This window comes from Schistocerca gregaria, chromosome 4 (genome assembly GCF_023897955.1).
Source record: "Schistocerca gregaria isolate iqSchGreg1 chromosome 4, iqSchGreg1.2, whole genome shotgun sequence".
NCBI classification, from domain to species: Eukaryota; Metazoa; Arthropoda; class Insecta; order Orthoptera; family Acrididae; genus Schistocerca; species Schistocerca gregaria.
In genome coordinates this window covers 663,289,354-663,302,673 of record NC_064923.1, presented here as the reverse complement: position 1 = coordinate 663,302,673, position 13,320 = coordinate 663,289,354, and the positions used below count along the sequence as shown (strand labels likewise).

The window sequence follows — 13,320 nt, the reverse complement described above, 5'->3', positions numbered from 1 at the left end:
AAAGGGCACAGCCGATTTCCTTCCCCATCCTTCCCTAACCCGAGCTTGCGCTCCATCTCTAATGAACTCGTTGTCGACGGGACATTAAACAACACTAACCTAACCATCAAGGTGGAACTAAATCCATAATATTCCTTCCTCTTTCTGCAGTTATTGGAGTTGAGAGACATGAACGCTCTGAGCACTATGGGACTTAACATCTGAGGTCATCAGTCCCATAGAATTTAGAACTACTTAAACCTAACTAACCTAAGGACATCACACACAGCCATGCCCGAGGCAGGAATCAAACCTGCGACCATAGCGGTTGCAGGGTTCCAGACTGAAGCACCTATAACCACTCGGGCACAGCGGCCGGCGAAGTACATGAAAGAAAGATGGTAGTTGAGGAGTGTACCTATGTGTCACGTTAATCAGTTTGTGCACAGAGGAAGCAGTATAGAAAACTAAGGGGAAATTGGGAAAAGGAATTAAATTTTAGGGGGAAGAAATAAAAAGTTTTAAGATTTGCTAATGGCAATGTAATTCTATTAGTACAGGTAGGTAAGTTCCTATGAAACCAAATGGCTGAGGTTATCAGCCTCTATTAGTATAGCAAATGGCTTAAAAGATCAGTTGAGTGGGTTAGATACTGCCTTATGAGAGGTTATAAGATGAAAGTCAACAGAAGTAAAATGAGACTGACCAAACAGCCAGATTACGTCATGTGACATAGGGGGATTAGATTTGGAAATGAGACACTAAACTAGATTTGCAAAGAGATGCTAAAAATAGTAGACAGGTTTTGCTATTTGGGCCGCAACATAATTGACAATGACCAAACCGAGAAAATCTTTCCTGAAAAAGTGAAACATGTTAATGTCAAACATAAATTTTATTGGAAGTATTTTGTGAAGGTGTATGCATAGAGTGCAGCTCAGAATTGAAGTGAAACATAGGTGCTGAGCAATACAGGGAAGAACCAAATAGAAGCCTTGTGATGTTACATAAGAATACTTGACAACTAATAAAGATGTACTCAATTTTAGGCATAAATTAACCGAAGAAGTGATTGGTTGATATGACATATGCTGAGGCATGAAAGATTCATCACTTTTGTAATGAAGGGTAGTATGTACGGCAAAAATTATACTGGGAGACAAAATCTTAAGAGGTCCAAATGGATGCACATTGTAGTAATAATGCAGAGATGAAGAGACCTGCACAGGATAGGTTAGCGAAAAGAACAGCATCAGACCATTCTTCAGACCAAGAACTAAAACAACAATATTGATATAACTCTGAATGTGGACTTTGAAGAAACTTTCAATGGGCAAGACTGCTAGTAAAGCACTTATTAGATTTGGATAATCTGCTTCGGCAAGGCTATGTTGCCAACTTTGAATGTTATGCTTTGCCTTGGCAAATTAGTGTTATCTAAATCCAATAATGCTTTACTATTAGTATTGGCATTTGAAGGTGTCTTCAAAATCTGCACTATTGCAGGCTGTCCACACACTGATACAACGTCAGCAATGTGTAACTCTGAATATTCAGGATGGTCCATTGATCGTGACCGGAAATAAGCGTCAAACGCTGTCATAACAGTGACCACGCTGCTATACCGAGTGTGAAAAGGCGGCAGAAAACTGCACTTGTGTGCTGTGCCGACTTTCTTTATTGCCTTCTTCGATGTATTGTTGTCATGTTGGCTACGAGGCATTTTCCAATTGTTGTCGAAGCAAATTGCCCACGTCAGTCTTCTTAGCTAATCGACGATAGGTAAACGCAGCGCTTTTTACAGCATTGTTTGGTTTCACAGAATGCCATATGCGAGAACGTGCGCTTAGAATTAGTTCTCTGCATTATCACTTTCGAGCAAGATTAGCGAAAGAATTTTTACGACTGGTTGTTTTTGTTTATAACCCTCTGTATTCTCAATTTTGATTATTTCCTGTTACACACTTTTTCAGCATCTGTCAGTCTAACGTTATTGCTATGCCTGTATAAATAAAAATAACTTTTGTAGTTTTTTACTGCTTTATTTCCTAACTTATAGATCATTTTAGTGACTAAAAAAAATTAATCGCAAAAGGATATAATTTTAGATCTATAAATTCCAAAAATGTGTCACATCCATAATAATTTTAATAACGCGAAAAGTTTTACTTTGCAATTAATGATGAATCACGCCAAGTATCAAGTAGGCTACCGATCGTTTAATTATGAGTGGCTAACCATCAATTCTCTGCGATGTAATAAATTTTTTTGTCACCTGTAAAATTTATTTCTTACGGCATGGCACGTATCAAAACTGATCATTTAATTTGTCCCAAAAATGTAAGTTTTAGAGTCTTGTCAGTTGTCGCGAAATCTCAGAGCTATTTCGTCATTCACTTATCACGGAAGCTTATCGACGTCTGCGGCCACAATGAATAACATTGAGACAACAGTGCTGCTAGCACTCCAAAGGAATATTACACACGAAAAGTAGCCTTACCTTTCTTTAACAAATAAGAAACCAGTTCCACAGTTGATTTCAGAGGCGTCGAAAATTAATTATACCCCTCAGATTATCACTCCAAGGGAAAGCGCAAAATGCAGTGCACAAGACATACTAGAGTTTTGTTTGCAGAGTAGCCTTGAATGAAATGAGATGTGGACGATTTGCAGGAAAGACAAGACGCGAATAGAAGTTTTTGAAATGTGGTGCTATAAAATAATGCTGAAGATTAGATGGGTATATAGAACAAGAAAAAATGGCTCTGAGCAGTATGGGACTTAACTTCAGAGGTTTTTTTTTTCCCCGGAGCGGACGTCGAAAGACACCCATCTCAATTCGTTGTTGATCCATTAACGCTGAGTTACCGTGTCGGCTGCGCCTAGAACCGCTCGGCCACTTCGGCCGGCATAGAACAAGAAATGAGGAGGTAAAAACTGTAGAGAGCGACCAAGGCTCGAATACAGTGAGAAGATTCAAATGGATATACTATAGGAACGCATTTGTCTAGGTAACATATGTAAGTGATTAACATTACAAGATCATAGGTTAATGTAAGCGCGAGGTAATACATTTCAAATGAGAAATGCAGGTACATTAATAACCAGTGTAACTGTCAGAATGTTCCAAGCAAGCAAACAGTGTGTTGTAGAGGTGCCAGATGACAGCCTGTGGGATGGATCTCTGCCTGTTGTACTTGGTCGGTCAATAAATGGGTGGTTAATGCTGTTTGCAGATGCTCCTCGAGTTGTCGTCCAATGATGTCCCATATATGCTCGACTGGAGACAGATCTGGTGTTCGAGAAGGCCAAGGCAACAAGTCGGTACTTTGTAGAGCTCGTTGGGCTGCAACGGCGCTATGTGGGCGAGCGCTATGCTTTTCACCAGTTGGAATGCTGTCCATGAATGGGAGCACAAGGCGAATCACCAAGCTGACGAACAAATTTTGCAGTAGGGTGCGTGAGGTAACTACGAGACTGCTCCTGCTGTCATACGAAATCAAATCGCACCCCAGACCACAACTCCTGGTATACACCTACCTCGGGTGTGTCTAGCACGCAGACAGGTTGGTTGCATGCCTTCAACTGTCCTCCTTCTAACCATCATACGTGAATCAGCGAGGCAGAAACAACTTTCATTATAAAGTACGATAGACATCCACCCTGCCCAATGAGCTCTCGCTTGACACCACTGAAATCTTAAATGGCGGTGGTTTTGGAATGCGTGCTATGGGCATCTGGCTCGGAGCTGTCCTTGGCTCTAAGGACTATGGGACTTAGCATCTGAGGTCATCAGTCCCCTAGCCTTAGAACTACGTAAACCTTACCAACATAACGACATCACACACATCCATGCCCGAGGCAGGATTCGAACCTGCGACCGTAGAAGCCGAATGGTTCCGGACTGAGGCGCCTAGAACCGCTCGGCCACCGCGGCCGGCCGGTTGGGGCGTCGATTCTTACACATTTCGGGGTCGAAAACGACAGTTCGCAGAGCGATGAGAAAGAGTGGGGCGTTCTTGGCAACCTTCGACACTGCTGACTCCCCGCGGACGATTCAGCCTTCTCTAAGGACAACGTGGGCGAGCACCTCACTGAACGTGATTTGCACCCATTCCGAGTGCAGTGCGACCGCAATTTTTGCTCTGATGTACACGGTGGAACCGCTAGGGACCATTTAAAACCATTCAACGACATTTGAATTCGATACGAAGCAGCAACGGGTTCATATGCTTTTACTGTCATCCTGTGACGTGACGACAGGGAGGTGCGACATAGAGACAAACTTGGAAAAAAAAAATTGACAAAGGGTCTCGCCAAAATCACCCAGCTTAGCTGCACCTTCGGTGCCACCTGCCCAAGTTTACTGAGCACTCCAAAAATGTACCTGTACGAAAGCAGCCCAGACGAGAGTCCTAGATGCCTGCAGGCAGACTATGCTGCTGCTCTTGTGCCTGCTAGTCGGCATGCGTACTCGGAGGGATGGCAAGGGGCTGCCTAGGCACTCTCTGCCATAGGTAATCTCTGAACAGGGACATTATACAAGGGCACAACACAGACGTGCAGGTGGCATCCAGTGTGGTGCTGTGCTGCGTGTTTTATTCGCGCATGTGTCAATGTCGCACCCTTCTGTGATCACGCCACAGAAGGGACCGAAAACGAGGGCTGAAAAAGCATCAGCGCCCTTCGCTGCTTCGGATCGTGCACAAATTCCGTCCAGTAGTTTCGAACGGTCCCTATTGGTTCCACCGTGTACACCAAAACAAAAATTAAGGTCGCACTGCAATCAAAAGGAGGGAAATCACGTTCAATGGGACTGCTGGCCCATGATGTCCTTAGAGATGGATTGAATCGTCCAAAAGGTGCCAGCAGTGCCGATAACTGTCAAGAACGTCGTCTTGCTGCTCACTGCACTCCGCACTGTCGTTTTAGACTGCGAAACGTCTGGAAACCAACGCCCCAAGGGAAAGAGTGTTATTGATGCTCTTTATGCCATCCTCTGAGGCCTTTTCATGTCGATTCTAAGTGTTGCTGTGTCTGAAATGTTTTCCGCGGTCACCTGTAAATAAACCGCACGATTTCAACGGTTGACTTCAAGATTCGACCTCCATCGCAGAGACGTCAAAATAGGGTGGGGGTGGGGGGGGGAGGTGATATGTGAATTAGATGGGTGTCACGACCTTCACATCGTTTAACACGTTCGTGGTGGCGTTGTTAGGAATTGTGGTGAAATTTGTTATCAGTGTGACGTCATTAACCCACATCACACCTCGCGCGAACTTCTGAGCTCAGGCCTTTTTTTCACATGTCGACAGTTGCTGTTTGAAGCGTATCCGAGCCAGATGGCGACGTCGCTGGGTGCCAAGCTCTTGCATCATTACACAGGAAGGTTGGGGGCAACTTTGAGCCAAATGTGAAACAGACGGGTGTTGGAAAAGTGATCATGGATAATGTTGTGCAGGGTATTTTCCAAAGGTTAAGTGGTAGCAACTGTTCTGTGCTCTGACTGAAAAATGTTGAGAAATATTTGAGCTGAAATAAATTACTGAAAATTGTGTCCTTACAAAATGGCTGAATTTTCCCCTTCCCACTCTTCCACAAATGGAAGAGTAGCTTGTCATTGCCTTCGATATTACCAGATGATGAAAACGAAAATGATTTCCGTTATTACTTCGTAGCAGACGAAGCGTTTCCATTTTCACGCTACTTGATGGGAGCGGACCCATAAAGAACACTCGAGAATGTGAAGAGAATTTATTGTTATAGATTAATCAGAGGAAGAAAATCTGCGGAATGCGTATTTGGAATGCGGACAGAGAAGTTCCAACTACTGAGGAGTCCTATTCATTCTCGAGATATGGAAAGAGTGATGACATCATAAAATAATTTCATTCGTAAACATGATATCCAATGAAACTTCCTGGCAGATTAAAACTGTGTGCCCGACCGAGACTCGAACTCGGGACCTTTGCCTTTCGCGGGCAAGTGCTCTACCAATACTGTTGAGGTGAACAACAATGAAACAATTCGGAAACTCCAACAATGAGAATACAGCTAAGGAAAGACATTACACTGCATCCTCATCCTACTGCTTATGAAGTAAGGAATTATTTAGCCAACTACTTTCTGACACCTCGTGCGTATTTATTTTGTGTTAACATTTTTAATTCCTGATAATGAACTTAACTGATGGATTAACCTCCTTGGCTACTTCATGCCATGCTCTCTCTGTCACCTTATTCCTTGAATAACTTTTCAATCTGTAATTTTGTAGCTCTGGATATTTCTCCACTTCTCACACGAATTCCATATTAAACATTTGTTCGCATATTGTGCAACCCAATGATACGAATGCAACTGAGAGACTGGGAGACTCGGCGAGTTTGGGGTGCAAAGGTGAGCGCAATGGTTGCCCTAAGAATAAATGAACAAGAAATCAATCTTGCCTCGTTTCAACGACAGTTTGCTTTCCATTTTATAGGCAAACTGTGACTACGTCCACAAATTCAGATTAATTTGAATATTTAGCCATTTATTGTGTGGAAGGTAAATATTTTGTACAGTAAACTACGTCACCAACTACATACAATGTACGCGCAACGTTTTCAGTTTTACAGGCAGTGTCAAAGCTATTAAAAATTCAGAAGCTCACATTTTCAGGACTACCTGTATGGTTTAGGGCTCTGTATGGAGGCTAGGAGAGATTATTTAATATTTATTAGACCGTTTTAAAGCCGTGTTATATCAAAAAGCTTGTATTTAAATAGTTATTTTCTGGTTGTTAGTCTTGTGTGTGTGAAATTTTTCAATTGATTTAAAACATTTTGATGAGGTTTGTAACCGCTCTTTAGAGAGTGGGTATTCAGAAACGAATATTAGATTAAATTCTGTAATACGAATGACTCAACAGCCAAACAACGGTAGTTGTATTTCGAAGTAATAGTTAGCTAAAACTTTACAAAGAGTAGATATTTGAAATAAAGTGACGCAAAGTAGTACAAAGGGAATCCAAGGAAGACAACAGAGCTGCGTTTTGTTTTGAATATAATATATAAACCAATGTGCAGCATTGTTATCTCTCTTGAGTCTTTGTTTTCAATGGTGCATGTACGCCGTCTTATGTAGTAGTCAGAAGTTAAGGATTATAAGCCTAATTAAATATCATTCTGATAACTGAATTAGACATTAGAATGGTGGATAATAGATTATTTTTAAATATTGGGACAGAAAATATTTAGACCTTATCATACTAATATCTTTACAGACAAGAAACCTACCTAACAAAAATGTGTTAAAAAGTGATTGTTCATTAATACACACACAAATTTACAGTGCAGTACCAGATATTAAACTTTGAAAACCAACCAAAAATTAATAAGGTAAATGTACCAAACAAGGCCCAGTACATATCATTTTAAGCAATCGTTTCGGCTATGAAGCATTTTTACAACTAAATAAGTATTTATGAACAGAAAATTGTGCTATTTTAAGATAGTGGCATTATACTCATAATAATAAGTTTATTTTTAAACAATAAATGCAGAAGCATTTCAAACTGGTTGTTCCCAACAAAGCCTGGGCAGGCCTCATTAGGCACCCTGTTGTATAGAGCTGTGCATAACGACAACGCACATTTAATTTTAGCATATCCAGGGAAACCTCATGTAACACGTATTTACTATCTCTAAATTAAATCTAAATTATTTTATACATTTTTACTGAGCTATTAGTTGGTTGTTGCAAGAAATGTCAAAAGAAAACGTTTTAAATTCTTTCTTGGTAACCTTTGTGACAGGGTGTTCTGCATTTAGATCAATAATTTTTAGTAGCTGTAATTGAAGTATGGTACTTTAAAAATGTATAATCACAGTTTTACAGCCCTAATTCAGGAACATCAGCCTTACTGGAAATGTTTATTTTTAGATGGAGCCACAGAAAAAAAGAGTAACATGGGATGCAGATAATTTAAAATGAGCTATGGAAGCTGTTGCTGAAGGGATGCCTGTCAGAGCCACTTCGAAAACATACAGGATTCCTCGAGGTACAATGTGCAACCACATGAGTTCTGGACTAATAACCAAAAGCTTGGGACGAAAAACTTGTTTGGACGAAGCTCAGGAAAGAGAACTTTGCCAAAGAATTTTTCGACTCACTCAAGTTGGGTATCCAATTACAGCAAAAGTGCTCAGAAAATGTGTATATCTATATTGTGAAAAGGATAGAGTGCAGAATCCTTTGAGGCGAAGAGATTGGCTGGACGCAAGTGGCTCAAGCTTTTCCTACAAAGTCAGCCAGACAATGCAAGAAGGAAGGCGCAACATTTGAATCCACGAAGAGCTGTAAAGCTAAACAAGATTATTGTAAATGATCATTCTCAGAAACTGAAAACGGTCTTGTCCGAATTGGAGTTATTTGACAAACCCCACCTTATCTACAGTATGGATGAAAAGGGATAACGCCTCTCACTCAACTAGTCTCCTGAAGTTTTAGCGAAGAAGGTGAGAAACGATTGCACTTTGTTGACCCACAACAAGGGAAAATGTTACCATTGTCTCATGTGGGAATGCAATGGACAGGTTATTCCTCCTATGATACTTTACAAAGGAAAGCGAGACAAGCCAGAATGGGAAGACTATTTGCCACATGGGACAGCAGTAGAAATGACAGGTAAGGGCCCAATGAATACTGCGACATTCATCAAATGGATATATCATTTTGCCAAATACAAGCCTGCAAAAGATGTTATTTTGATATTTGATCGAGCATAGTCACATTTCGACCCTGAAATTTGCGACGTTGCTGAAGAGCACAATATCAGACTTTACTGCTTGCCCAGCAACACAACACATGAGCTGCAACCCGTGGATAAATCAGTATTCAAGTTGTTTGAGTGTTATCGGGATGACGAGTTCAGCTGTAATGGGAAGAAAGGGAAGAAAACAGAGCAATTAATAGACGTGTGTTTGAAAAAATCTTCAGCAAAAGCAGCATCCCCAATAAATGTCATGTCTGGGTTCCGTGCAATAGGGATTTATCCTTTTGACCCAGAAGCTATTCCAGACACTGCATTTGCTCCCTCTCGTCTATCAGAGCGTCCTAGCCCAGAAGAGGACAGGACAATCGCCCCTGAAACAAGAAAACTGCCAGAAACTCAATCAGTCCCAAAGCCTTCCAGAAAAAAAGAGACGCCGATCCATTGATTCTAGTACAGCAGAAAGTGAGGCATATTCAGTGAAGGATAGTTCAAGTGACTTCAGTCTTGAAGATAGTGACACACTGAAGGCTTCGATTGTTCTTTCAAGGAAATTTTGCAAACCCCAAATCTGAAGAAAAAAAGCCAAACACCAAGGAAGAAGGTATTAAATTACAAGGTGCAAGTCGCATGTAAGACACTGTCCACGCAGAATCAAAAGAAAAACGCCACCAACGAAAGTACTGGTTCTAAGGAAGATACTTGTCGCAAAAAATTTCACTCTCAGTGAAGAAAATTCAGAAGAAAAAATGCAAAAATAAAGACTCCACTCAAGCAAGCAGCAGCTCTGCCGCTAAGAAAGTGTTGCAAGAGGTTGGCTAGTTTTGTCATTTGTGCTGTGAAGACAGGATATTCGACATGACACTTTGCAAAAAATGTATGAAATACACACAGCAAAAAAAGTTTTGCACCACCACAGTTCCGACAGTTCCGGAAACTGTACAGAAAATTGGAATAGAGATCAACATAAACATTATTTCTGCCCTTTTTATTGCCATTGAAAACTATACATTGCATGTTGTACCACTATACAGCGAGACCTTCAGAGGTAGTGGTCCAGACTGCTGTACACACCGTTACCTTTAAATACCCAGTAGCACGTCCTCTTGCATTGACGCATGCCTGTATTCATTGTGGCATACTATAAACAAGTTCATCAAGGCACCGTTGGTCCAGACTGTACCAATCAACGGCGATTCGGCGTAGATCCGTCAGAGTGTTTGGTGGGTCATGTCGTCCATAAACAGCCCTTTTCAATCTATCCCAGGCGTGTTCGACAGGGTTCATTTCTGGAGAACAAGCTGGCCACTGTAATCGAGCGATGTCGTTATCCTGAAGGAATTCATTCACAAGATGTGCACGATGGGGGGCGCGAATTGTCATCAATGAAGACGAATGCCTCGCCAATATGGTTGCACTATCGGTCAGAGGATGGCATTCACGTATCATACAGCCGTTACAGCACCTTCCATGACCACCGGCGGCGTAAGTCGGCCCCCCATAATTCCACCCAAAAACAGCAGGGAACCTCCACCTTGCTGCACTCGCTGGCTAGCTGGACAGTGTGTCTAAGGCATTCAGCCTGACCGGCTTGTCTCCTAACACGTCTCCAACGGTTCTCTGGCTGAAGGCATATGCCATACTCACCGGTGAAGAGAACGTGATGCCAATCCTGCGCGGTCCATTCGGCATGTTGTAGAGCCCACCTTTACCGCTCTGCATGGGGTCGTGGTTGCGAAGATGGACCTCGCCATGGACGTCGGCAGTGAAGTTGCACATCATGCAGCCTATTGCGCACAGTTTGAGTCGTAACACGACGTCCTGTGGCTGCACGAAAAGCATTATTCAACATGGTGGCGTTGCTGTCAGGCTTCCTCCGAGCCATAATCCTTAGGTAGCGGTCATCCACTTCAGTAGTAGCCCTTCGGCGGCCTGAGCAAGGCATGTCATCGACAGGTCTTGTCTCTCTGTACCTCCTCCATGTCCGAACAACACTGCTTTGGTTCACTCCGAGACACCTGGACACTTCCCTTGTTGAGTGCCCTTCCTGGCACAAAGCACCATGTGCATGCGATTGAACCGCAGTATTGACTGTCTAGGCAAGGTTGAACTACACAATACGAGCCGTGTAGCCTTTCTGGTGGAATGACTAGAACTGATCGGCTGTCAGACCCCCTCCATCTAATAGACTCTGCTCATGTAAAGTTGTTTACATTTTTGGGAGGGTATAGTGACATCTATGAACAGTCAAAAGGACTGTGTCTGTGATACAGTATCCACAGTCAACATCTATCGTCAGGAGTTTTGGGAACCGAGATGATGTAAAACTTTTTTTGATGTGTTTAGGTGCAGGACCATTGTGTAGGGTTGATACGCAATGGGAAAGTGCGAAATTTCCTGTTCCCCACCTGTAAAAAATGATTTAAATGAGCAAAACCAATTTCATTACACTCATGTGTTCATTGAAAACATAATGACTATTACTATTGTTCCTTTTACGACAAGGAAATGTACTGCTGTCAAAACAATTTTGATTGCTGAATAAATTTAATAATCTGAAGAGTTAATAATCAGTAAGTACCAACAGTTCTGAGAGGTTTTTGTAAAAACAAGTAATTATAAAAGTCTACTATGTATTACCTCATTCCACTAATTTCTAAAATAAAATTACGTTACAACTCTTGCAGTGTATTCAAACAGTTTTCCTCCTATTTATATGCCCTAGAATGTTAATATGAACAAGATGTGGCTATGGGCCATATTAGGAACGAGGTCTCCTAACAAGGCCCTTTTGCAAGAGTTAAACATTTTCTTGAAAGTGATGATATTAATTAAATAAACTTTCAATGTTCATTTATTTTTGAACTGAATATAGTTGGAGGATGTTGCACATATGATCTCGGAGTCTTACCACTTACACATACTGAATGCTAAATTCCTATGCCTTAGGTGGGCCTTATTTGGTACACATAACTTATGTAATGCCACAAGTACGAAAATTCTTATTTCAGTAAGTGAAGACATATAATTTAAATTTGCTTTATTTTTAGAAATATACTTTTTATTCACATCTCCTTCAAATAAGATAATTTATTTGTCTCTTAAAAAGTTGTCATATATAATCACGTTTCATCAATAAGCGAAAAGACTGAACAAGTATGTGAATAAAATCTCTCAAACCCCATGAGTGAATGAAAAACATCATATAATGGCCGCAACCGACAGGGACTTGTTTCAATCCGTTGTCTCACACTGAATGAGACCACTCATACACTGTAAGTGAGTGAAAACATTCGTATATCTCACATGGCTTGAGACTGGTTTCATTCAGTTGCTTCATTCGACTTAAAAACCGACTGAAAGAAAACACTATCGACTGACCGATCGATTATTAAAACAGTCGATTGTTCCAACACTATAGTGCTCCAGAGAGTTGTCTAACTCGGTGTATTCAACAATATGCTCAAATCACAACAAACAGACTCACAACAGCTAGCTAAAGCTTTCGCCCGTGATCTGCGGTTTGTCCTTGTGACACCGCTCTAAGCAGTAAGTTATCAATGGAGATAGCATGAAGATATCGTAGCTGCCGCATACTCACCGAGGCAACTGCGACAGCGAAAACTGGCGCCAAAAGCAGCAGCATACGTATGGGGGAGCTCATGTCGAGACGTTAGCCCACAGTGTACTGTCGTAAACCTCTTCTTCCTCCGCCTCTTATCTGTTTCTCATCCACATGCCACTTGATCCTATCTAAGCGGAAAAGTACTTCAGCGATCTCACTGAAGATCTCAATCTGAAGGCTGCTCCTCACGCAACGATCTTTCTGTACAAACAAATCGGCGTCCACACGACACAATTTTACCCTACTGCGGGTCCTCTGTCTGTCGATCTACGAAAACACTTTCAGCAGCAAGGAGCTATCCTCGTGTGGAGGATATTACAGTGCCGTCGTGTAGGAATTTCTGCAGTGGTCTGTTTCCGGAACTAGCTTTAACCCAGCAATAATCTCGTGGATTTCTGCCACATTATTGGTCGCATATGTGACAGCAGTCACCCACCATTGATCCATTTTTATTTCTCTGTATCTTCTCTCCACAAACCGCCATGAGCTCCATGGCAGAGAGTACACCCAATTGTACCACTTTTAGGGTTTCTTGCTGTTCCATTTACGTAGAGAGCATGGGAGGAATGATGATTTGAATGCCTCAGTGCATTCAGTAATTATTCTAATCTTATCCTCATGATCCTTATGAGAGCGATTTGTAGGTGGTTGTAGTACTGGACATTGAAATTGCTACACCAAGAAGGAAGCAAATATCTTATACTGGAACTGACATGTGATTACATTTTCACGCAATTTGGGTGCATAGATCCTGAGAAATCAGTACCCAGAACAACCACCTCTGGCTGTAGTAACGACCTTGATACTCCTGGGCATTGAGTCAAACAGAGCTTGGACGGCGTGTAAACGTACAGCTGCCCATGCAGCTTCAACACGATACCACAGTTGATATAGAGTAGTGACTGGCGTATTGTGCAGAGCCAGTTGCTCGGCCATCATTAGACGTTCTCAATTGGTGAGAGGA

General features: G+C 41.8%; 1 protein-coding gene across 2 annotated transcripts in view; it reads right to left on the bottom strand.

The window, feature by feature from the left end:
• The window catches only part of LOC126267180 (cholinesterase 1-like), a 156,513-nt gene extending 144,075 nt beyond the window's left edge, over positions 1 to 12,438 (bottom strand). Inside the window, exon 1 of one of the 2 annotated variants that reach the window (XM_049972143.1) lies at positions 12,333 to 12,438. In XM_049972143.1, the coding sequence (XP_049828100.1) occupies positions 12,333 to 12,395 (63 nt within the window). In that variant the 5' untranslated portion in view covers positions 12,396 to 12,438. The remainder of the gene's footprint in view (positions 1 to 12,332) is intronic. The other variant, XM_049972142.1, reaches the window with a different exon arrangement.
• Positions 12,439 to 13,320: the final 882 nt, after the last annotated feature.